This window comes from Ochotona princeps, chromosome X, assembly GCF_030435755.1.
Source record: "Ochotona princeps isolate mOchPri1 chromosome X, mOchPri1.hap1, whole genome shotgun sequence".
NCBI classification, from domain to species: Eukaryota; Metazoa; Chordata; class Mammalia; order Lagomorpha; family Ochotonidae; genus Ochotona; species Ochotona princeps.
Genome location: NC_080865.1, coordinates 3592592 through 3616201, shown reverse-complemented (window position 1 = coordinate 3616201; position 23610 = coordinate 3592592). Strand labels below are relative to the sequence as shown.

Here is a 23610-nt window from a genome sequence, read left to right as displayed (position 1 = left end):
ATCTCAGTACTTCTCCAAAATGATTCACTTAGGTAAAAAGCTTCTGAAAGTAGATCTAACAGCAATTGATGGCTTTGCTTTGGCAACATGTTGTAAACTTCTTCCGCCTCTGCAAAAGTTAAGTGTGCCTTCATGAGTGTGTGCACGCACACACACACATACGCACATATCATGCATGAGAAAGAATCCGTTTGTCTATGAGGGTACTTCACAAAGTTCGTGGACAAATGCAATTACAAGATAAGTTTATTTTGGTGCAAAAAGTTTTGAAACTCATATATAGACAGGGTCTCCAAAAGATGGTAGAAAGTGTGCATTATGAAAAACTGGGCATAGATGTCCAAATATTTTTGCACTAAAATAAGTCTTACTTCATTTTCCATGACCTTTTTGAGGTATCTGTCTTTGTGTCTACGTATCACAGTGCCTTGTCTTTCTCCTGGGCCTTTCTAACTCCCACCCAGACTCACCAAGGAGTTCATCTTCCTAGGTTTCCCAGGATGCTCTCCCTCACTGATTCCACCTAGGTTGTCATCATGTGCAAGGAAGAGACTAGAATTCCTTTGGAATCTCCTCTTTTATAGCGACTGGATCTGGACACCTGGTTAGCATTCCTCTGTGGGTCCCATTTGTGTGAAAAAAAGCCAGGTTGTGTGAAATCAGCACCACTTTGAGAAAAAGACCTTAACATCGACTTGATTTGCTCTTCCATGGAGTTCTGTGTCACTGCCGTCTTCCTTCCTTCCCTCGTACCTCTCCATATCCCACCCCCACATGCCTCACACACACGCAACCTGCTGAATCACTTCTTATCTCTATGTTTCAGTTTTCAGTCTGACTTTCCATGTTATCTCTATAAATCCTTCATTTGTCTTCCTTCCAAGTTCTTCCTTTGTGGGTCCAGAATTAAATACAAGGAGATGCAAATTACACCCTCCACTCCATCTTTGATTCATTCATCCCCTGTCTGGGAGTTAGTATTTTGGGGCTCTGATAAGGACATCCCATCCTCACCCTGCTCGTAGACTACATTCATCCAGCCAATACATGAGGTCTTCAAAGTGTTCATGGGAAAGGCATACCATGAAAAAACTGTGTAAGCTTCATAGAAAGGTTTTTTGTATCAACATAAATTTCTTTCAATTTTGTTTTCCATGAACTTTCTGAAGTACCCTCATGTTCCTAAGTATCTGTCTACCCTGAGCTCAGACAGGGCCAGATGTCAAGGACACAGCTGGCAAAAATAAGCTCACTCTTCTTATCAGTCACTGCCCACAGGAAGCTTATGGTGCAGTGACTAGAAGCTTGGCATTTGGGAAGTGGTTGTGTTGTAGATATCAGACAACAGGATCCACTGGCACTTGAAAGAAGTGTGATTCCTATCCTCTTTCCCCCTCATTCCTATCCTTCGCCATTTGGATGTGAACAGTGAATTCCTACTTACTCTCTTTCCAGTTAGCATCTTGGGTTTTTCATAGCGAGCTTGGATTAGTGGACATACTCCTGAAAGGGCACCGTGGGAGAGATAATGGAGGACCTGTATTAGCCATGATCCCGCAACTGGAGACCTTCACCCGCGTTGAGGCTATTTGCGTCTATAGGACTGGAAGAGCAAGCTTTGATTGGCAGTTGTTCAGGAAGAAACTGACTTTGAATGCAATCTCAAAGTGACGAAATGATCCAGGCATACATGTCAGTTAAGCAGTTAAGCCCAGATTAATGAGAAAGCTTGGGAGAGTGTTGGAGGACTGTTATTCTAGGTAATTGGATTTTCAGATGAAAGGAAGATTAACGCCTCTAAGTTGGAAAATTTGCTTTAAAATTCTCTGCAATGTAATAGGCTTCTGTCTTAGTAGGTAAATAGAAATAAATAATACTGGGGCCCTAATTTTTCTATAATGATACCAAATAGTGATTATAAATTGACCTCTTTTTCTACCATAGGGATAGAAGGCATAGAGATGAGGATCAATGGGAACTCACCCCAAGATATCTCTGGCACATTCTTCATTTTGAAAGATCCCTTGCTATAGGAAGTCTTTGTTTCATTGGCATTGTCTAAACCAGGGAGCTTCTATCTAACCCAATGATCATTTGTGTCCAAATGAATTCTAGCACGTTGGTCCCCAGCCAGCCAGCTTGGTGACCATCACCATAATCTGCTTCATGAAGAAGAAAGGGCAGTCATCTTGTCTCTCCATGTCTCCCCCAAAGATGCCCCATGCTGTAAGCATACGTCAGCAAATACAGAGCCAAAATGAGCATTGCCTGTCAACAGTCATGAGGGCAGAGACCGAGTGGCAGGTACCAAAGTAGATGAGAGGCTGTTGTGGCAGCAGACTGCAGAGACACTGGTCACTGGGGCACAGGTCTGGGCGCCTCTAGTCCTGATAACACTTGCAACAGATACAGTGATTTCCAGGAACGACCAAGGAAAAGAATGAGTAGGGGATAGAAGAGAGGCAGCTCCCATGGAGCTGTGTGTATTTCCCCATGGACTGTCATCAGCCCCTTGACAGCATGGAGCGTGTGTGGCCCATCATCCCACAGCCTGCAGCAGTAAGCCAGTGCTGGCCACGTGGTAGAGGGAGCGAGCAGCAAAGGGTGATGGTGGCTGTGTGCGTGGTGGAGCAGGTGGCTTGGCATCAGTGGGCAGAAGCCTGGTGCAGGGAGCCTCGCCCCTCACCCTGGGCCTGCTGCTGAGCAGCCGCGTGACGTGGGTGAAGAGCCACTCATGCTCCTGTTGCCTCGCCTCACGGGGTGACGAGGAGACCACAGAAGAAGCACTCAGTGCTCTTAAAGGCACACAGCACCATCAACCATCCACTGAGGTCTAATTCTGACAAAACATCATTTTCTTTTGGCTTTATCCAGTCTTCCCTTTCAAGCCCTGATATCTTCGACTCCCCAAGTCCCGAAGAAGAGAAAGAGGAACACATTTCCCTTGCACACAGAGGAGTGGACGCGTCAAAGAAAACTGCAAAGACTGTTACCATATCCCAAGTGAGTGACCGGCCAGGGCAAGGGGGTCCCTGCCTTGCCTGCATGCACTGACCACGGGGAGACAGCACACCAAGAGCTGAAGGCAGCACACGTTTGTGTCGTGCCTTAGTGCCAGTGGTGGCCCTAGACATCCCGATCCCTGAGGCCACTCGGAGTCCCCAGGTGTTCCCTCCTCAAGTTTTTCTCTTGCTGATTGATTTTGTTCATACCACCCCACACACATGCACAGGTGCTCCCCCTTGGCACCAGCAAGCCTCCGGGTGGCTGAGAGAGAAGGCATTAAATGCTGTGCCCTCTGTCCCTTGGACAAAAACTGGTGTGAATTCCTCTTCTAGGATTAATTTGTAATTTAATAATATTTTATTTTCCCCACATGCCAGGGGATGCTATAGGTATTTTAAGGTACTGATTTCTGAAAAACAAGACATTATTAAGCCATCGTCATGTATCTTTCAAAGACTACCCTGGACACATTCTATTCTTTCTATGCTTGTGAACCAAGGGTTTTGTTTGTTTGTTTTTAAGTTTATTTACTTGGAAAGCAGAGCTAAGGAGAGTGAGAGAGGAATAGACAGAGAAAGAAAGAGATATTTCGTCAGCTGTATCTGGGCCCATCTGAAGCCAGGAGCTTTTTCTGAGTCTCCCGTGTGGAATGGAACTGAAGCAGCCAGGACTCGAACCAGTGCCCACATGGGATGCCGGTGCTGCAGACAGAGGCTCTACCACAGCACCAGGCCCCAAACCAAGATTTTTAAATCCTATTTTCTTATCCTGAGAAAACTCATTCAGGTGCATTTTTTCCTCAGAACGTTGGCAGCTTGCTTCCTTCGGCACACACGGAAACCTGTAGTTACTTGAGGCAGAAATTAGCCCAAAGAAATCAGGGGTTACATGGTACTTTGCTTCCCATAGACTTAAAATCTACATGTATAGATTTTCTTTAAAGCCTGACAAAAGAAGCAAAATATTGTGCTATAAAACAGATAAAATTGTAGTTATCCACAAAACATAAGCATTCTTCACTTATTAAAAAAAGAATTTCGTTTGCAAAACAGCCTGTGACCAAGGTACACTGCAGGTTCCTTCTGGTGTCTCCACAGTGACATCTACTGGTGGACAGTGGCTTTTTTCACGTTTCTGATTTGCACAGTTCCATCCTATTAGGCTACCACAATCCTCCCGAGTTATCGTGTTGTGTTCTTCACTGCCTTTAGAAATTACACTTGAACTAATTTTGTCAGGGACTGTGGTCTCTCTGCAAGGGCTCAGAAAGTACTTGTTGGCGGAAGTGGGCTGGGAGATTGAGTCGCGCAGGAAATGCCAGGAGAAGCATTGATTCCAGAAATGTCTGGAAGCCAGCCAGTGTAAGGGCATTGGTGGGTTGCAGGAGGTCCAAAAGGATGCAGGCTGGAAAGCCGGAGAATGCGTGAGCCCAGTAGTAGTTCATACGCCAAGGAAAGCAGCAGGGGGTTGGGGAGCAATCTGCATCTCTGACAGCTGGGCACGAGGGGCCCTGCTGGTAGTGGTGAGAGGACAGGCTCCTAACTCAGCAGCCGCTCAGCTCAGACTCGGGGGTGATGGCCGCCTCTGGAAGCCCCACTCTCCTGTTCCGCAAAATGCTCAAGCCAGCCAGTCCCTACTGAACTGGTCTCGGGGAGCTTGCGATCCATGCTCCCTGAATGTTGGTTCCTCTTGCCTCTGACTGGAGTTCCTGCTGACACGCTGGCGGGTGGCTCTTCCTGGCAGCAGAGAGCGCTTTTCCTCAATGGCAACTTGGCAGAGAAAAGGCGAGCAGAGAACCTGGGAGGAATGGCCCATCTGCCCGCTCTCCAGCACAGCCTGGATCCAGACTCTACCTCCCCATGGTGCCAGCCAAGCCCTTCGCTGGCTCCTGCCCTGGGGTGGCCAGCTGGGCACCTGCTGCTGGAGGGAGTCCTTGGCTGCATTGCCACACTTCCTCAGCAGCCTCAGCTTCAGCCTTGTCCCTCACCCCCTCGCCTCCTGACATCCTTTTCTGCCCATGTTGCCTCCCTCCTTACCTGCCTGCCAACTTGCCTCCCCTTGCTGGTGTGTCCTTCCCAAGCCTGGCAGGTGCCCCCGTTTCCCCCCGAGCCCAGCCTCACCCCATCAGGCTGCCTCTACCTGTCTGCTCCAGATGGCAGCCGTCACTGAAAGCAAGCACTCTCCTTCTTTGCTCTTCTCTGCCCTTGGGGCTTCTGCATGAACTCTTTCCACTGGTTCCCTTCCGTCGTCTATGACAAATACATCCTCAGCTTACAGGCTGTGCCATGCTGCTCTGGTTTGGACAACTGATCTACCACAATCAGGGTCCCATCTTCCATGTGCCAACAAATTCCCATCCCACCCCCAGTTTTCTTCTCAGTACTGTTAGCCCTCTTATCCAACTGTATTTATCTTTCTGGAACCTTCTGCAGGGGACTTGGATAATTCATGCCTCTCTGCTGGTCTTACCTCAGTCTTCTCTGTCACTCTTCCTGTCACCAAATGCTCCTGCTCTCTTCTCTCCTCCCTCCAACTTTGGACTTGCCCAGGCTCCACCCTTGGGACCTCCTTTCCTTCCGTCTTATCCACCCCATGGCTGCTACTTCCTCTGACCCAACTCAGTCTTTGCAATGCTGGTCCTGCCCATGAAGCACATCCCCTCTGCACTCTTTGGGCTCTAAAATTCAAGGTATCTAGAACTGAAGTCATATGCTCCTGCACATGCTCACTCTGGCCACATGGGCTGCCAGTTCATCTGCTTCCACACTGGCCCTGCAACTGGACTGCTTCCTTCGCCCCGTATAGCCTTTCTGGAACCATACACATCGCTCTGGTCCTGAGGTATCTGCTCCACCAGGGCAGGGACCCTCCTCTGCCGTGCCCATTCCCCACCCCAGCACCAGGAGCAAGCCACACCCCACACCCTTTGTTGGATGTGCCTGCCTCTGTCGCTTCTCAGAGCTGTGTTCAGTTGACCATCTTGGCCACCGTCTGGGTCCAACCCTCTCCATTTCAAGCTTCTGTTGTGTGGGACTCTGCAGGGAGCTTTTTGTCAAGCCAGACCTGCCAACCCTCAGGTCCTTCTGTGGCCAGAGTGACTGTGTACGTGGCATGTGGTCTGTCTCAGCCTTCCACCTCCCCAGCTGGCCTCTCCTTCCCCACCCCACTGCTGTCGCCTCTGACCCTGCAGGCCTACTGAATGCTGGCTGTGGGGCTCCAGGCATTTGCCAAGGCTAGCGCCTCCTGCAGCCCTGTTTCCCGGCCTCCAGGGCGGGACTGTCAACTCCTGCTTCCCACGGCCTGCCCTACCGCCCAGTGGGCCCTTCCGATGTACTTCCGGGGCTCTCCCTGCATCCCTGTCTTGGCCAGTCTTCCTGTCCTCTGCGGTGTGCTGGCTGTCTGTCTGTCTGTCGCCTCACTGGGCTCTGAGCTCCCTGAGGGCCAGGACAGTGTCTTGCTCACTTCAAGCAGGTGGCCATCTCTAGGTGTTCCTGCAGCCAGTTAGAAACTGTCCCAAAGGAAGGTCACATTTAAAACTTGAAGAAGGAGGCACCAAGTGGGTCCCTGGTGAGCTACGGATGAAGGAGTGAGCAAGTGGAGTGTGTACAGTGGGGAGACAGGGCTGCTGGGGCGGGGTGTGGCTAACTAGGACAGGGAGGCCTGGCTCAGTGGCCCTGGCTCTGAGTCCTCCCTGCCTTCCATCATCACAGGTGTCTGACAACAAAGCATCCCTGCCACCCAAGCCAGGGACCATGGCAGCAGGTGGTGGAGGGCCAGTCCCTCTGTCCTCGGCTGCAGCACCCTCTGCTCTGTCGTCCTCTTTGGGAACGGCTGGACACAGAGCCAACTCCCCATCGCTGTTTGGCATGGAAGGAAAACCAAAGATGGAGCCTGTGGCCAGCAGCCAGGCAGCCGTGGAGGAGCTGAGGACCCAGGTCCGCGAGTTGAGGAGCATCATCGAGACCATGAAGGACCAGCAGAAGTGAGTGAGCTGCCCTCTCGCCTGCTGGCCTCCCTGCGGCAGCTGCTGGAGGTGGCAGTGGTGGTGGTGTGTGAAGGCCAGGGCGGAGTGGGGGGAGCGCGGCAGGGCACGGCTGCTTCATCTACACATGAATTTTGCTTTGTTACCGTGGGCCGCAGGACATGCATCAGTGAGTCAGTTGCGAGGACTGACCCTCTCGGTGGGCTGCCAGGATGGTACTTGAGGTCTCCTGCCCCCAACTCCTTCAGCTGTCCCTTGCCATCAGATTCTGCAACATGCATGCTTACGTACCCAAAGGTGCCACCCCTGGCCACATGGGACCTGCCTGGACAGTGGCCCCACAGCCCCAGGAGATCTCAGATCACTGGTGCTCAGCCAGCTCAGTGGAGCCAATGTTGAATGTGACAGGCCCATGTCCAGGGCTTTGGCCCTTTGAATCCTCTTGGAGGGATCTGGACCCTGGCCACACGTGCAGGCTGGCCTGAGGACAGAGCCAGCTGGGCTTGGGGCTTGCTTCACCCTGTGCTCCCCACACCCCACACCCCCGTCAGTATTTGGTTGGGGTTGTCCTGCCCCAGCTGACACCTGCTTGAATCAACACCTTATGATCAGCCCTCATCCAAGGTCTGCCTTCCCTTCCTCGACCTGGCCTCTGTGCCTAGAGTCAGCGCCCACCCTACCAGCATCCTCCCATCACTGGAAGTGTCACTTTCCTCTCAGGCTTCAAGTCCGTGCCAGCTCTACTCCCCAACCCCCCCCCCCCCAAATGTGCCAATTCTCACTTGCCTGGGTGTGTCCCGGCGTTTTCCCATCATACTTCCTTCCCCTACATCACACCCATTCTTACTGGCTATTTGGACAGCCTTCTGCTGCGACCTCTCCCTACCTGGACCACTCGAGGCTTCATCTGCTCTAGATGAAGCTTGAGATCTCACCCCCCACTTCTTTACTAAGCCTTAAGTAATCCCGCTGAGATGTGGCTGTATAGTGTGTGCTAGAATAAACACAGTCATGAACCACAACTGGCTAATGGCAGTGGGTTGGCAGCAGTGCTGTGACAGTGTCCCAAGTGTAGGGAGAATCCTGCTCCTCATCTGAAGGGAGCCAGTGCAGTATTGCTTCTATCTCATTTAGTATGCAGCTTCCACCATTTGCGTTTTTTTTTTAGTGGTTTTTTAAAATTTATTTTATTTTGATAACATTTACATAGTTAAGAAGGATGCACGCCCATGTGGAGCACGGATTAGGGCGGGAAGGGTTGAGAAATGGGAGAAAGTGGATGAGATGATTGTTTCCTATCTCTTTTTTGCTTCCTGTCCCTGGGGGAATTTGCAGAAAGAAGGGGAGGGGGCCACTCCCAGCAGCCCAGCTGCATCAGTACCCGCGGATGGGGGATGGCCCTTCGGTGTCATCCCGGGGTCCCTAATGTGGAGCATTTTCCAAGGGTACTGCTTAAGTGGTTTTGATAGTTCTGAGATGCTGTTGATTTCATTGCTCCAAGGTTGAGGGAACACTTCCAAGGTCCATTGGCTGACACAGTCCACCTTAGAGTCTCCCCTTGCTCAGACACTTGCTGTCAAAGCTTGCCTGGGAAAGCTGTCCAATTTGTTTTGCCCTCCGTGGTACTAGCCATCCTCTGCAGGCCTCAATGAACTGGTCGTCCTGTCCCCCGTGTGCATCTGGGCATGCTGTCCACTGCATAGGCTTCAACAACTGAGGAGACCCAGTACTGACAGGTGCACTCCACAGTCAGACCACAGATCCTGCAATTTTCCCTGTGGTTGGAGTTCTGAGTCCAGTGGTCCATTTGGGAAGTCCCCAAAGAAACTTCTTCCGAGGCAACCCCAGACCTGATTGTTATGTGTGCCAGCCAGTGTGGGGTCCGGTTCAGTCTGTCACCCACATCAATCTACACACGCACTGGTGGTTATAGTCGCCTAGGCAGTTCTAGCTCCAATCCCATCTCATATGCAAAACAGTGTATGATTCAACCCAGCCCAACCCTGTCCACCACACACTTGGCCCTCACCCACACCAGCTGCCTGGCCCACTCCTAGACCCAACTCTCATGTGATTTAGTGGGTACAGATACATAGCCCAGCCCGTTCCACACCCACCCTGACTCCTGCGAGCAGTAGCAGAAGTCTTGTTGGAGTCTTGCCCAATCTGGTATACCCCAGACCTAGTCCACTCCCGTGCCAAGGGATGCTGCAGCCATGTCCAGTCCTGTTCACCATCCCCATTTCAGCTCTCGCACACACTAGTGGGAACTGCAGCCCAGCTGGGGCATCCCCTTAGCTCCCTGACCAAACCCACTCCCAGCCACAGATCTTGCACATGCTGGTATTTGCTCTGACCCATCCCAGCATAACCTATCACCCAGCTTGGCCTTTGCATTGGATATTGCAGCCTTGCTTAACCTGGCCCGCTCCTAGTCCCAGCTCTTGCTGATGGGTGCTGCAGCCTAACCCTGCCCAGCCTGCCCCCATCTCTAGCTTTCATGCAAACCACTAGGTGTGATGACCTAGCCTACCCCAGCATGGCCCGCACCCCATCCTGACTCCTGTGTATGCTGGTATGCTATGGTTTAGCCTTGCCCTGCCTAGTCTTCCCCCTATAGAGCTAACCCACACACCTGCCAACAAGTGAAGCAGCCCTTCCCAGCCTGACCAATACCCAGCTGGCTCAGGTGCTCACCAGTGGGAGCGACAGCCCATAAGGGGAGTTCCCAAATTCTCCCACCCAGACCCAGATCTCATATGCTGCTGGATGTTGCAGTCCAGCCTATCCCACACCCAACTCTTGGGTGCACCTGTGGGTGGTACAGCCTGGACTAGTCCAGCCTGTTTCCAACCTCATTACCCATGAGTGTTGGTGAGATCCATGGTCATACCTCAGCCCATCACCACTCCCAGCCCTCAAGCAAACCAGCTGACATGGCAGTCCCACAGGGGTGATCCTACATATCCTCCACAGAATCTGCCCCCAGGCCTGGTTCTCTTGCGTGCTGGTTAATGTCATGGCCTAGTCTGACATTTTCCACCCCTGCCCCAACACTCACTGGTGCATACTGTGGTTGAGCCCTGCCATGTAGACCTCCCATCCATGGCTTTCGTGTGTGCCAGTAGATGGTAGTTGATACCAACAAGCCTAGGTCTCCCATGTGGGCAGGTGTTTTGGCTTGGCCCTGAAAGGTCCTCCACTCTCCCTCCTCCAAACCACTTGGTCGTAGCCCCCTCATACAGCTGCAAGTGCAGTAGCCTGGTTGGTGGAAGCCCCTCAGAAGTCACTCCTCACCTGTCACGTTCTCCCTGTCCCACACAGCCCACAGTCCTCTGTCCCACACGGCCCCAGACCTGCTTCTCTGAGCAATCCACAGCTCCCCATGTCCATGAGGGCACCGATCCCCAAGCCCAGTCCTCCAGCAGTGTACTGTGTCAGCCTGTGCCCACCTGCCTGAGGCCCCAGACCCCTTCTGCTGGTATGCCAGTGTCTGCTTGTCACATATTTTTGAAAAAAAAAATAGAGTAGGTGACTGTGTTGGCACACTGGTATAGCTAGCACAAATTTGTCATTAACCAGGCCCAGAATGCCCTCCAGTTATTAGTTGCTTTTTTCCCAACAGTGAAAACTTGCCTAGGCACAGTGCAACCTAGGCCATCACCTACAGCTGGGGTCCACTGTGTTTTAAAAACATTTTCAAGGCCAATTTGTAAAAATAGGAAGGTGAAACAGCATTTGATCCCTTAGAATGGCGAGCAGCTTTGCCCAGTGTTTGGATTGCTTGTGCTGTCCTACTGAGCTCTGGCTTTGGAAGATGCCGAGCTCTGTTCTGCTTCATTGTTGAATGCTGGAAGAGGTATCAGGCTGTGGATCCTGGCTCCTGGCTGCGCTCTCCCAGACGTAACCACCACGGGGTTAGTTCAGTTAGTATGCCTCCAGGTTTTCAAGTCTCATTTGTAGGGTTTTGTGGGAATTGACAATGTGTACCAGTAATTGTTTTTTCATTTGAAATTCTGCTGAGGGGTAGTGCTTTGGCACAGTGACGAGGACGCCCCTGGGGTGCGGTAACCCCGTATCACAGGTTCAAATGCCTGGCTTTGATGCCTTGTTCTGCCTGTGATCGCAGCTTCCTACCAACATGCACGCTGAGAGGCAGCAGGTGGTGGCTGAAGTGTTTGGGACCCTGCCACCCACGGGGGACATATGGATTTCGTTCCTGGCTTCTGGCTTCTGGCTTCGGTCTGGCCCAGGGCCAGGCATAACGGGCCTTTGGGGAGTGAACTAGTAAACAGAAGATAGATATTCTCTCTCCTTTCTTCTCTCTCTCAAATAAACAACTTTTAACGTGGAGTTATACGGAGAGAAAGGTCGCTCACCTGCTGTTTCTCTTCCCAAAGGGCCACGGTGGCCAGGGACGGCCCTGGCTGAAGCCAGGAGCTTCTTCTGGGTTCAGAGGCCTAAGCGCTTGGGCCATCTTCTGCTGCTTTCCCAAGAGCAGCAGGGAAACTGGGTTGAAAGTGGAGTCTCTGGGTCTCAAACCAGTGCCCATATGGGATGCTAGCCTTGCACGTGGGGGCTTAACCCACTTCACCACAATGCTGGCCCCATAAATAAATATTTTAAATATTTTGTTGAAAATAAAGGCATTACATATAGCAAGATAAAAAAAATGTCTGCAGTAGGGCCTGGCGCAGTAGCATAGTGGTTAAGGTCCTCACCTTACGTGCTCTGGGATACCACATGGGCTCCAGTTCATATCCCAGCTGCTCCACTTCCCACCCAGCTCCCTGCCTGTGGCCTGGGAAAGCAGTGGAGGACGGCCCAAAGCTCTGCATCCGCATGAGAGTCCTGGAAGAAGCTCCAGGCTCCTGAAGGTCAGCTCAGCTCCAGCCATTGTGGTCACTTGGGGGTGAATCGTCAGACAGACGATCTTCCTCTCTGTCTCTCCTCCTCTCTGTATATGTGCAGAGAGATAAAAATAAATAAATACCAAATAAATAAATAAATATGAGCCCGTGTGTGTGTGTAGCTGTAGTAGACAATTCTAAGTACCTTTACCGAGCAGCAACTTACTGTAATACACGACTGGAGGGAAGATGGCAGACTGCTGACCTGGACAGCTGCAGTCTGAGCAGGAGGGGTCACTGGTCTGTATCCGTTTGCCCCGTGTCCTCCTTTTTGGAGAAGTTTGGGTAAAAGAATTTTCTTTCTTTTAAGATTTATTTATTTTTATTGCAAAGTCAGATATGCTGAGAGGAGGAGAGACAGAGAGGAAGCTCTTGTGTCCACTGACTCACTCCCCAAGTGACCGCAATGGCTGGAGCTGAGCTGATCCAAAGCCAGGAGCCAGGAGCTTCCTCCAGGTCTCCCACACGGGTGCAGGGTCCCAAGGCTTTGGGCCGTCCTTGACTGCTTTCCCAGGCCACAAGCAGGGAGCTGGATGGGAAGCGGCGCCTGCCAGGATCCCGACGCATGCAAGGCAAGGGCTTTAGCCATTAGGCTACGGTGTTGGACCCCCCCAAAATTTCAAAGGTCTTTTCCAGACCTAACGTTTGATTGCTTTACATGGTGGTATCAGTGAAGGTAGGGTGTGTGAGTGCCCCCCAAAAATGGCAAACTTTTTTGTCTGAAAAAAATATGAACGATTAACAGTGCAAACAAGATACAATGTTTTGTCCACACTATTTGGTGGGGAGGAGGTGGTAAAAGGGCCAATGGATTATGTGGTGATAATGAGAATTCTTTTAACTGGAACCTTCTGGGTGTTTGTTGAATTTCATTCTTGTTTGTTTTTTAGACGGGAGATTAAGCAGTTACTGTCGGAGCTGGATGAAGAGAAGAAGATCCGGCTGCGGTTGGAGGTGGGTCCCTCAGGGTCCTGCTGCCCCAGGCCTGGGCATGCTGAGGGCAGGGGCTGGGTTCCGGTTTTCGGAGGTTCAAGGCCTCGGCTTCTTGCTCAGAAGTGTTTATACAACCCTTCCCCATCTCCAGGAGGTCTTGAGGAAGGGAACTAACCAGTGCTCATCTGGTAAACTTCTCATCTACAGTTTCTCTGAAACATCTTCCCTGAAACTGAAGAGTAAGGAGGCCTCATTAGGGGGAGTCCCCCAAGGATGTGCTGCTGAGGGTCCCAAGCCCACCGTGAGCGCTCTGGGGCTGCAGGGGCCACAGCTGCCCGCCCCGGCGCTGGCTTCCGGTGTGATCATTCCCCACCCCCGGTGACCAGGGCGTCTGTGCTCTGGCCCCCTACAGCCGCTGGGACCCCACTTTGCCATGGCCAAATGTGGCTTTCAGTTTTCCTCCATTAGGTGGCCTTGCTGCCCAATGGAAGGATCGGTAATGTCTGCCGCCAGCAGAGGGAGGATGGTGGCTGCCCCTCCGGCGGCACGCACTGCCTTCCAGAAGTTCCAGATGGTCCAGCTTGTCAGGGCTGCTCATTCCACCCCGTGACTACAAAACCACAATTATTGTCACGTCTGACAGACTTTCCTTTCTGGTGGCCCAAGAATTAAGACACGTGCCGTGTCCTCGTGTGTCGTGGCAGTATGCCTGTTGTGGAGGTTCGTGTTGTTTCTGCTGTAGGGGTTTCTTCACTCGCACCATTTCACAGTTGGCAGGTCGAGGGCTGTCGTTCAGTTTGCGCTTGATCGTCTTTCGCACTTCTGTGCTGCCAGCCAAGCTGTTAAGATTTTGTCCGATTCTTTTTATTTTTTCCCTCTGTAGATGGAAGTGAATGACATAAAGAAAGCTCTTCAATCAAAATGAATACTTGATCAATGAGATGTCGCATTATTCATCCTGAGTCAAAGACTCAAATTTTCTGCCCCAGCCAAAATAATCTTGTGCCAAAAGATTCAAGGTTTGCCTCAACATGCCCCTGTTTGAAAGATTAGCACAAAAGTCTTGATAGCACAGCACAAGTCCCACCCAAGAGGAGAATCTTGCCCGTGGTGTCGTCCTGGCTCTGGCGCTAGGCGCGACTTCAGCAGGACACATTGTGCTAACGGCTTTTCTACTTGGAGATCTCACGTGAAACGAAAACTCAGGCAGTTTAGTCCATAGTGGTACTATTTTGATGATATTTTCCATTAATAAAATGTAATTTCAGATGATTCGTTTACAAGCTTTATAATTTTATGATTTTTTAAAAATTGTGTTTTGTCACAGATCCCCTTAGTGCGTGTGGCACACACAGCCAGGAGCGAGCGGCCCTTCCCCGGGCTTCGGGTGGCGAGCTGCCTCGCTTCGTGTGCCCTTTAGAATTCTGTCACATATGCAATTGTAGACCTAGGCTGTCCCTGCCCCCGCCAGCAAACCCCACCAGCCCGAGAGAAGTGTGAGCTTCTGTATGAACAGAGAGAGGAAAGTCTGGTATTTGCAATGATCTGTGCCTTCTTTCTACCACCCCTCTTGATTGGAGCTTTTGTGATGCAGCTACCATGATTTTAAAAAATCAACTCAAACAACGAAAGTCAGTAGATAAAAATGGCCGCTCTCCCGACTCCACGAGAGGCCACTGTCGCCAAAGGCCGGAAGAAGAGACAGCCCCGAGGCTGGGCTGCTCCTTGGAGCCGACCACAACTTGCCCAGTCCCTCCCACTTTTAAGTCATTCATCAAACTAGAAATGTCATCCCTGCTTGATTTCTCATCAGCCAAGTTCAGCCCTTGCTTCCTGTCCTTTGCACCTTTTGTGTGAACAGAATATGCATTATTAAAGCAAAAATAAATAAAAGCAAAATACAAATGAGAACCCGGGGAGGGGGGAGCTTGTATTATTTCCTGCACTGGTGTGTGTGTGTGTGTGTGTGTGTGTGTGTGTGTGTGTGTGTTTAAACTGTCCCCACAGAATGTCATCTGTCTTGCGTGCTCAGGCCCAGAGAATGGGGGAGGGGCTTGCTTACAGCCTAGCCAGCAGCACTCTTGCACTTCCGGCCTTGCTGGATCCTCTCCCCAAGAAGCCCACATTTACCCCCCTGCATTCTCTTGCCTCGCAGGAGCAGACTGTAGCCACAGCTGAGAGCAGGGAGTGGGCTGTGAGTATGGACAGACGCCCGCACCCTCGCGCCTGGGCCCGGGCTAAGGGAAGGGGTGTACATAGAAGGCGGCCGTACATCTTCCATTCCTATATCTGCACGCCTTGTCTTTAAAGCAGCCTTGGTCTCAGGGGGCCAAGGTCACGGTTCCAAGGGCTGGGACAGCAGTCCGTACCCCTTGACTGTTGTGTTTCCAGGTTAACCTTGAAGCCTTCAGAGATAGCACCTAATAGCAAAATGAGGACAGCATGCAGCAGTATTTAAAGTTTTTATTCACTCACCATGAGAATCCTCAGTAAATTTTTTTTCTGAAGATTTACTTGTTTGTTTATTTTACTGGAAAGTCAGATTTACAGAGAGAAGGAGATACAGAAAGATTTTCCATCCTCTGGTTCGCTCCCCAAGTGTCTGAAACGACTGAACTGAGCTGATCCAAACTCAGGAGCCAGAGGCTTCTTCTGGGTCTCCCGCACTGGTGCATGGTCCCAAGGCTTTGTTTTTATTGGAACGACATCTCCTACATGGGTGCAGGGTTCCAAGGCTTCTTTTTAAAAATGATTTTATAAAGGCCTTAAATATACATTTTTTAGTGGGAAAACATTAAATTATCATTATGTGAATTTTGTGTAAAGTCACCTTTATTCATCTGAGCCAGGCAGGATGCCCAAGTCCATAATTGCTTCTCCCCTAAGGGACATCCTGTGTCTAGTGCCAGCTGTGTGTCTTTGGTCACTGGTTGGGAGATTTTATTTCCGTTCATGTTCTGCTCCTTGATAGGAAGACTGCAAGGCGTACTCCTTTGCTCAGAATTGCCATGGTCCAAATTAAAATAGTGCCGAGGTCCCCCTGCAAAGGCCTTTAAATTGTAATCTGAGGTCACCATAGTCCCCTTTTTGAATTTAGATTAGATTTTAGTCGATTTCTTATTTTAGCTCAAATTAATGTCAAGGTGTTTGGGCACCAGGAGGGCTTGGGGGAAAGTTTTTTCCTTTTGGATTTGCACAAATGAGAAACAGAACGAGGTCCTGTGTGTGGGGGTCCCTGGTGTTCAGCATGCTGACTGGTGTCTGACTGAAGGGGATGCTGAGTACTTGGGCCCGCGGCCTGGGGAAGATGCTGCACTCCAGATGAGCCGCGATGAGGGAGGGTGGGGCCCAAGGTAGAGCTGACTCCTTGGCACCGAAATCCCTCGGCACTGGCTTGGCACTACCAAGGGAGGCCAGAGCCCTTTCCTGTCATTCCAAGCTTCCTCCCTCGGGTCATCCTTGATGTTTCCTGATCCCTGAAGCCCAGAAGAATCCTGGAAGGAGAGGCTGGGCCCCCAGAAGGGACTTGATTGCATGCATTTTCACTCCATCCGAATTGAAGTGGCCACTGGGGCATCCCTTCCTGCTGAAGACAGTGTGTGCTCAAGGTTGTGAACTTGGAACTCACTGTAAAGGGACGACTCCTCTTGTTAGAGTAATAAGCAATAACTTATTTCAGCCAAACAGTAAAATGAAATGGTCTGGTAAGCTGTAGCTGGAATTTCCTAAGGAAAGAGAAAAATACTGAACAAAAGAGCTGGATTCCCAGCAGACTGGCTTCCTGGGGCTATTCTCTTAAATGGCAACGGTTTAAATGAACTTACCCAGATATACCAATGTCATGGAAGTCTTAAATGTTCCCCCATACTGCCATGCCATCCTTCTTTATGCAATTTTAAAGGTTTATTTTATTACAGTTACACAGAGAAGAAAAGATGGGGGATGGGGAGTCTTCCATCCACTGGTTCACTCCCCAAATGGCCGCAGCAGCCAGAGCTGAGCTGATCTGAAGCCAGGAGCCAGGAGCCTCTTTCAGGTCTCCCACACGGGTGCAGGAACCCAAGGCTTTGGGCTGGCCTCGACTGCTTTCCCAGGCCACAAGCAGGGAGCTGGATGGGAAGTGGAGCAGCTGGCATACAAATCAACACCCACATGGGATGCTGGCACAGCAGATGGAGGATGAAGCCCTTATACCACAAAGTCGACCCTTCATTATACAATGTTACATGTTCCTGAGAAAATCAAGGTTGGTTGGCATGCTTTGAGCCCTTTGTAGGGCAGGAAGCTCCCTGAAAATGTAAAAAAAAATCATAGTTTTTATTAGAATATTTTAAATGGTTTCTGCACCCAGTTTCAAATGAACCAAGTTGATAAAACAATTCTGAAAGCAAAAAGAACTGTGAAGCAAGGAATAACATTTCTCAGACGGTTCCCCCAAGAAAAAGAAGTGTCTTAAAAGAAATGGTGTGGATTATTTTTGAACCTTTTAGCTGTTAAGTTCAATGCAAGAGAATGAAGGATTTGGCTGGGCCTGAAAGCCTACGGACCACCACATGCATAAAACGTCCACCCATTCCCTACCTTGGTCCCAGGAAGTCCTAAGAAAATTTTTGTTCTCAAGTGGGGCAGCCTGCCTGGAGGAAGTGATTATGATGGTGACAAATTCCATGGCCATGTAAACACACCCCCCCACACCAGATAGGTCTGTTCAGAAGTGTCCTGCCAATCAATCTTCATCTTCTTGAAAGGTTTAGGGGCTCTGAGTGATAATTCTAGGCTCAAATATAGAACCCAATCCCCTTGAGTGTTTTTAAATAGATTATATTTACTGATTGTGAAGCTGATTATGTCCAAAATACAGCATTAAAGAGAAGGCAGGAAGTATCCTAATCTTGTCCATAAAAGTCTCACAGTGGTGGCAGGTCTTTGTATATAGTTTGGTAGTCTGCTTTTTACATTTAATATTTCATTCCTCTGTTAATTTTTTTTTAAACCATGACTTGCCCTGGCTACATAACATTCCATCTGTGAGTATATCATAAAGTGCTTCGCTGGTCTCGTCAGACAGGTGGGGAGTGCCGATAATGTACCAGATGTCATGCTAGGCAAGTCCCATGAGTGCCTGCCCTCGGGGAGCCCAAAGTCCAGGGCAAGGAAGTAGACATAGGAGCAGGTCTTCCTCCCTCTGAGAATGGGACAAGAGAGACCCAGAGGGTTTTGGAATGACAGAGACAAGGTGCCCGGTGCAGCCCAGAGGTCAGAAGGGAAGGGCATTTTCTTCGACTCTGTACCCAATGCTGTCGTTAATGTGTTCAGCCTGCAATCTGTGCGTACTTCTGAGTGGTGCGTAAGGTAACTCCTGCAAGTGGAACATGAGTTTAAGTTACCTGAGATTTTTTAGCAAAAAATAGCCCTTTCCTGATCAAGAGCAGAGTTGCACACAAAGGCGACCGCCCATCATTCCTTAAACTTGTGCTACCTGCAGCCTGGTGACATCAGGGCCGAATCTCTTCCTTCTGGCTGCTCCCTCATTTAGATGTCACCTCATTGGAGAGGCTTTCCTGAATCCGCTAAACCAAAAAGTAACTGCAGTCCTAATGCAGCCCCAGCCCACCTGCACCCCCCACTTGTTTATTTGCACCCAGCCCCGCATACTCCTCTCACGCTCATCTGTTGGGCTTTGTTTCTCCTCCTCAGAATGGAACCACTATGAGGAGAGGGATTTTTTTTCTTCTCCCCACTGGATGCTTAGCACTCAAAATGTCAACATTTACATGATGATCACTTGAAACATGTGACTGAACAGATGAAGTCGTAGTTGTCACTGATGCCAAGTGGAATTTATTCAATAAACGTGATCAGTCTGGCTTTTATCTTTACTCAAATGACAGCGTGAAACTACAGCATTAGGGGAGATGCGTGGCAAAGCAGACATACAAAGCTGGCCTTCAGAGGGCCCTTGCTCCTGCTTCAGTCTCAGCCAATGGCTGGCTCCTAAGGAGAGTGGCTCTGGCCTCCCTGTGGTCCTGGGCAGCCAGTCCACGTGGTCCATCACCATATGGCTGAGACTGTTGTCTACTATTAGAAAATTCTGGCTACTCCTCTTAAAAGTATAAACCTTGATTTGTTCTTAGATTCATTCTGAAGCAAGACAAATTATTGGCTGACACTTCTCCAAGGTCAGCGAGGAATCTCAGCTGTCTCTGGGGACTGGCCACCTATCTTCAGTGGGACACATAGGTGAGGCCCAGGCTTCCAGGACATGCTCCAGGGCACTGGTTCTGGAGAGTTACCCTGGGAAGGTGTTGGCAGAAATGAAAATTCTTGGGCCTCAGCCCAGACCTACTGCATCTGCAACGGGAGAGGATCCCAGCGGCGTGTCTTCTCTAGCCCTGCTCGTGATTCTGAGGTGCACCGAGTTCAAGGATCAGTGTCAGGTCAGGTGGGGGTATCACAGTGAGATGTGTATAAAATCATCTACAACAATTTTTTCCAGAGAATGCTACAACTTCGCTGAAGCAAGACAAAGTGCACCATCCAGAAACGGTGCCATAGTCTACTAGGTTGAAACACAGCATTAGCAGTTTTGTAGGCCAGATATGGTTAAAGAGGGCTTCTAGTTTGTGCTTCTTTACAGATGTGGAAAGACGACAACTGCAACAATCTAGACAGATTGGGAATGAATCCGATTAACACAGAAAATGGCCATTTTTATGTCTGGGGGGATGCTGGGACCTTTGTGTAGGACTTTTATAAAAAGAAGTAACAATCTCTTCCAGGAAACAGAAGACGAAGGGGAACCGGAATTACTTTGATACCCTAACGAGGTAAGGATAGTACAACAATGAAAATAAAACTACAGACCAACATTGCTCTTGGACTGAGATGCCAACATCCTCAGTAAAGTAAGTAGTGGTTGATTCAACTCAGTGGTTCACACAAAGAATTGTACACCACAACAAAATGGGACTTACGCTGGTTCAACACCTGAGAATCAGTGCAACCACTGTGTCAGTCATATCAAGTGATAAGTCAAAAGTTTCTGAAAAAATCCAGTATCATGCACAATAACAAATCTCAACAAACTGAGAGGGAAACTTCTTGCTCATTAACATGAAAGCAACATTAGAGTTCGACTGAAAGAGCTGACACACTCTTCCTGCTTTTTTCAATGTTAGTCCTTACTGCAAGTTCTAGTTCAAAGCGCATTGACATTACCAAGAAGAAATAAAAGTGTCCCCATTTTCAGATTATATGGTTGTCTATGTAGGAAATCTCAAGGAAAGAAAACAAAACGTCATTAAGTAATAACTAAGCACACTTGCAAACTACAAATTCAACATGCAAGGAGTTGCATTTCTGCATATATCCATGAGCCCATGGAGACAGGCCACTTACAGTCACTTTAAGGAAAACAAAACAATTTGATATAAACTTAGCAACACATACACACAATAAAGTAAAAAGCCACATACAGGATGGATACGCCTAAATGAGAAACTTTATTGAAATAATATCTAAACGGGGGAGGCATACTCTGCTCATTGTTTGGAAGTTCCAACCTAATATTCTATCCAAATTAATCTGGAGGTTTAATATAATTCCTATCAAAATCCTCGAGGGTTTTTCATAGACATACACAAGCCTATCCCCAAATCTATATGTAAAGTCACAGATCCTAATACAGCTAGTGCAATATTACAAAAAAGTTAATTATGCATTTGGAAGGCAGAGTTAGAGAAAAAGACAGATTTCCATCCATTGGTTCACTCCTCAAATGACCACAAAAGTGGGACTAAACCAGGCTGAAACTTCTGAGTCTCCCACTGGATGCAGGGGCCAAAGCACTTGGGCCATCTTCCACTGCTTTCCCAGGTTCATTACCATAGAGGGGGGTCAGAGGTGGAGCAGCGAGATTTGAACTTGCACTTCTTATGGGATGCCAGCATTATAGGCTGCAGCTTAACTTGCTGTGCCGCAACACCAGACCGACCCCCCCCCCCCCCCACACACACACTCCAATCTTGGAAAAAAAGAAAAACCTCAAGTCTTACATGAAAATGAACTCAAAAAGGATCATGCACTTATGAACATGTGAGAGAACATACAGCTTTTCAGGGAAAATAAGCAGGAGAAAACTTCAGGTGAAGCAAGGAGTCCTTTCATTTGGAACCAAAAAGCACACTCCAGAAATAGAAAAATTTATAAACTGTACCTCTTCTACATTCAAAACTTTTGCTCTGAATGCATATTTAAGAGGATGAAAAGATACACTATAGAACATGATAAAAATGTAAAACCAGGGCTGGCGTTGTAATGCATTATAGCTTAAGCTGGCGCTGGCATGCCATAGCTGTGCTATTTTGAGTCCTGGCTGCTCCATCCACTTTCAGTCCAGCTCATGGCTTTAGCCCCCCCCACCCAGGGCCACTGTGGTCACCTGAGGAGTGAGCCAGCAGATGGAAGATCCCCGTCTGTCTCCCTCTCTCGGTGTAACTCTGCCTTTCGAGTAAACAAATCTATTTTTAAAAACGCCTGTGAACCACACACCCACCAACTATTGTCTAGAATGGAAGAACATTCAAAACTCAACAAAAAATTGTCCTACTTTCCAATTAGGAAAGGGGGAGAGGCAGAGAGATCTTCCATCCACCGGTTCACTCCCCAAATGGCCACGACAGCCAGAGCTTGGCCAGTCTGGAACCAGGAACCAAGAGCTGCTTCTGAGTCTCCCAGGTGCATGCTGGGGCCGAAGGCTTTGGGCCATTCTCAGTTGCATTCCCAGGCCATTAGCAAGGAGCTGGGTCAGAAGTGGAGCAATAGGGACTCAAACCAGCTCATAGACGGGATCCTGGCACTATAGGTAGAGGCTTAACGTGCAATGCCACGGTGCCATCCCCCAAACGTTAATTTTAAAAAGGCATTAACCAGGGACCAGCACAGTGGCTAAATAGGCTAATCTTCCACCTTCAAATACCGGGATCCCATATGGGCACTGGTTCATGTTCTGGCTGCTCCACTTTCCTTCCAGCTCCCTGCTTATGACCTGGAAAAACAGTAGAAGATGTCCCAAAGCCTTGGGACCCTGCACCCTTGTGGGAGACCTGGAAAACGCTCCTGACTCCTGGCTTCAGATCGGCTCAGCTGTGGCCGTTGTGGTCAGTTGGGGAGTGAACTAGTGGATGGAAGCATAAAAAAAAGATTTCAGTTTTATCTAAAAGACAGAGTTCCAGAGCGAGAGACCCGACTCTAATTCCCCCACATAGCTACAGCTGGGCCAGGCAGTGCTCAGGCGCTGGGAGCCCAGTCACAGGTGTCCCTCGTGAGTGTGAGCGGCCAGAGCCCCCATCACTGCTGCTCCCCAAGGTCTGTCAGCAGGAAGCTGAGGCCGGGCTGGAGAGCAGCATGGAAGGGGGACCAGTGTGGGACGGGGGTGAGGCAGACGCAAATTCTGATGGGGAAACGGTCTTGCTAGGCGGGAAGAGCCCTTGGGGGTCGTTGTATTTCGTGGCTTGAGTGGGCAGCCTAGTTTATTTACAAGACAAACAAGGCTCCTTGTCAAGGTCAAAAACCTCCAGGACCGCAGCCTTGCAGAGAGGAGCACGATCGGCAGCTGCGGACAGAGCGCAAAACGGAGCGCGCGTCCGTCCCTAGGCTGACTTAAAAGAACGCCTTTAACTTGGACTTGAGCATCTCTGCTCAGTCGGCGCGGTCAAAGGGCTCTTGCTGCAAAGCCTCAAATGTCTGAGGGGGGTAAAAAAAGAATTGTTGGGGCGCATCGTAGGGGTCAGGCTGCAGAGACGACGAGGCAGCCGCTGGCCGCGCTCGCGCTCGCCTTGGCCCCGCCTAGCCCGGGGCGCGGGCGGCGGCAGGGGGCGCCCCTCGTGCGTTGCCCCACGGCGCCCGCCCACCTCCCCCGGCGTCGGCCCGCCGGCCGCGCTCGCCCTTAGACGCGCGCAGCCCCCTTCTCTTTCTCGTATTTCGTCACCAGACGTTCGAGGTGGCGGCCGCGGAGTTTCCCTCCTCAGCCAGTGCGGGGAGCCCCGCGCTCGCCCGCACCCCGCAGGGTGACAGGAGTGCGTTGGGGATCCCAGCTCGGTTCCCGCGTGCAGACAGCGGGTTCTGGGGCTGTGCAGCGCCGCTTCCCGAAGCCACCAACCCACCGTCGCCAGCCAGGGGCGCAAGGGGGCGACCTAGGCGGGGCACGCCGGCAGGTAGCCCGCACAGTAGCAGAGACATGGCTGCCGTCGGGGCGGCGGGAACGACCCCTCAGGCCCCGCGGCCGCCGTCGGGCGCCGGCGAGTTCGGGCAGCCCGACGGGGCGGCAGTGAGCCTGGAGGTCGGGAGCGGCTTCCAGGACGTGCCGCAGCGGGCTTTGCGAGCAGTATACGTGCGCAGCGATGACAACACCCGCGACGGCTTGCTGAGCCGCACCGTGGCGGGGGCCTGCCGGTGCCTGCTGCAGGCCTGCGAGGCCCAGGGTGCGCAGCTCACTTTGCTGCCTTTCGCTGGACTCGACTTTGGGGACCCTAGCCTGCTTGAAGTCTTCTACCACTCAGGTGAGAGCGAGCGTCGGCTGGGTGCCCCTCACGCCGTCCTGCCGGCCTTCCCCCGCGTAGCCGCAGCTCCTCCAGCGCCGCCTTTCCCCAGCCTCGCTCCTCATCGCTACTTTTGGGGGGCAGACCTAGCCTTGTGGTCTTGTACAGACAAAATGAGGGTGCTGCTGTGGAGACCGCTGGTTTTGCCACTGGCTTCGAAGCTTTCCGGGGGCCCAGACGG

At 50.5% G+C, this 23610-nt stretch overlaps 2 protein-coding genes across 13 annotated transcripts in view; both read left to right on the top strand.

Moving 5' to 3' along the window:
• The window catches only part of SH3KBP1 (SH3 domain containing kinase binding protein 1), a 336326-nt gene extending 321584 nt beyond the window's left edge, over positions 1 to 14742 (top strand). For 4 of the 8 annotated variants that reach the window (XM_058658247.1, XM_036497729.2, XM_058658248.1 and 1 more), the window contains 4 exons: positions 2875 to 3003; positions 6717 to 6988; positions 12789 to 12852; positions 13715 to 14103. In XM_058658247.1, coding sequence (XP_058514230.1) covers positions 2875 to 3003; positions 6717 to 6988; positions 12789 to 12852; positions 13715 to 13756 — 507 coding nt within the window. In that variant the 3' untranslated portion in view covers positions 13757 to 14103. Of the gene's footprint in view, positions 1 to 2874; positions 3004 to 6716; positions 6989 to 12788; positions 12853 to 13714 lie in introns of all 8 variants that reach the window. The other 4 variants (XM_004597477.2, XM_058658243.1, XM_058658245.1 and 1 more) reach the window with 2 other exon arrangements.
• An 8266-nt stretch (positions 14743 to 23008) lies between these two features.
• MAP3K15 (mitogen-activated protein kinase kinase kinase 15) overlaps positions 23009 to 23610 on the top strand; it is a 91174-nt gene continuing 90572 nt past the window's right edge. For all 5 annotated transcript variants that reach the window (XM_058658623.1, XM_058658622.1, XM_058658624.1 and 2 more), the window contains exon 1: positions 23009 to 23390. In XM_058658623.1, the coding sequence (XP_058514606.1) occupies positions 23069 to 23390 (322 nt within the window). In that variant the 5' untranslated portion in view covers positions 23009 to 23068. The remainder of the gene's footprint in view (positions 23391 to 23610) is intronic.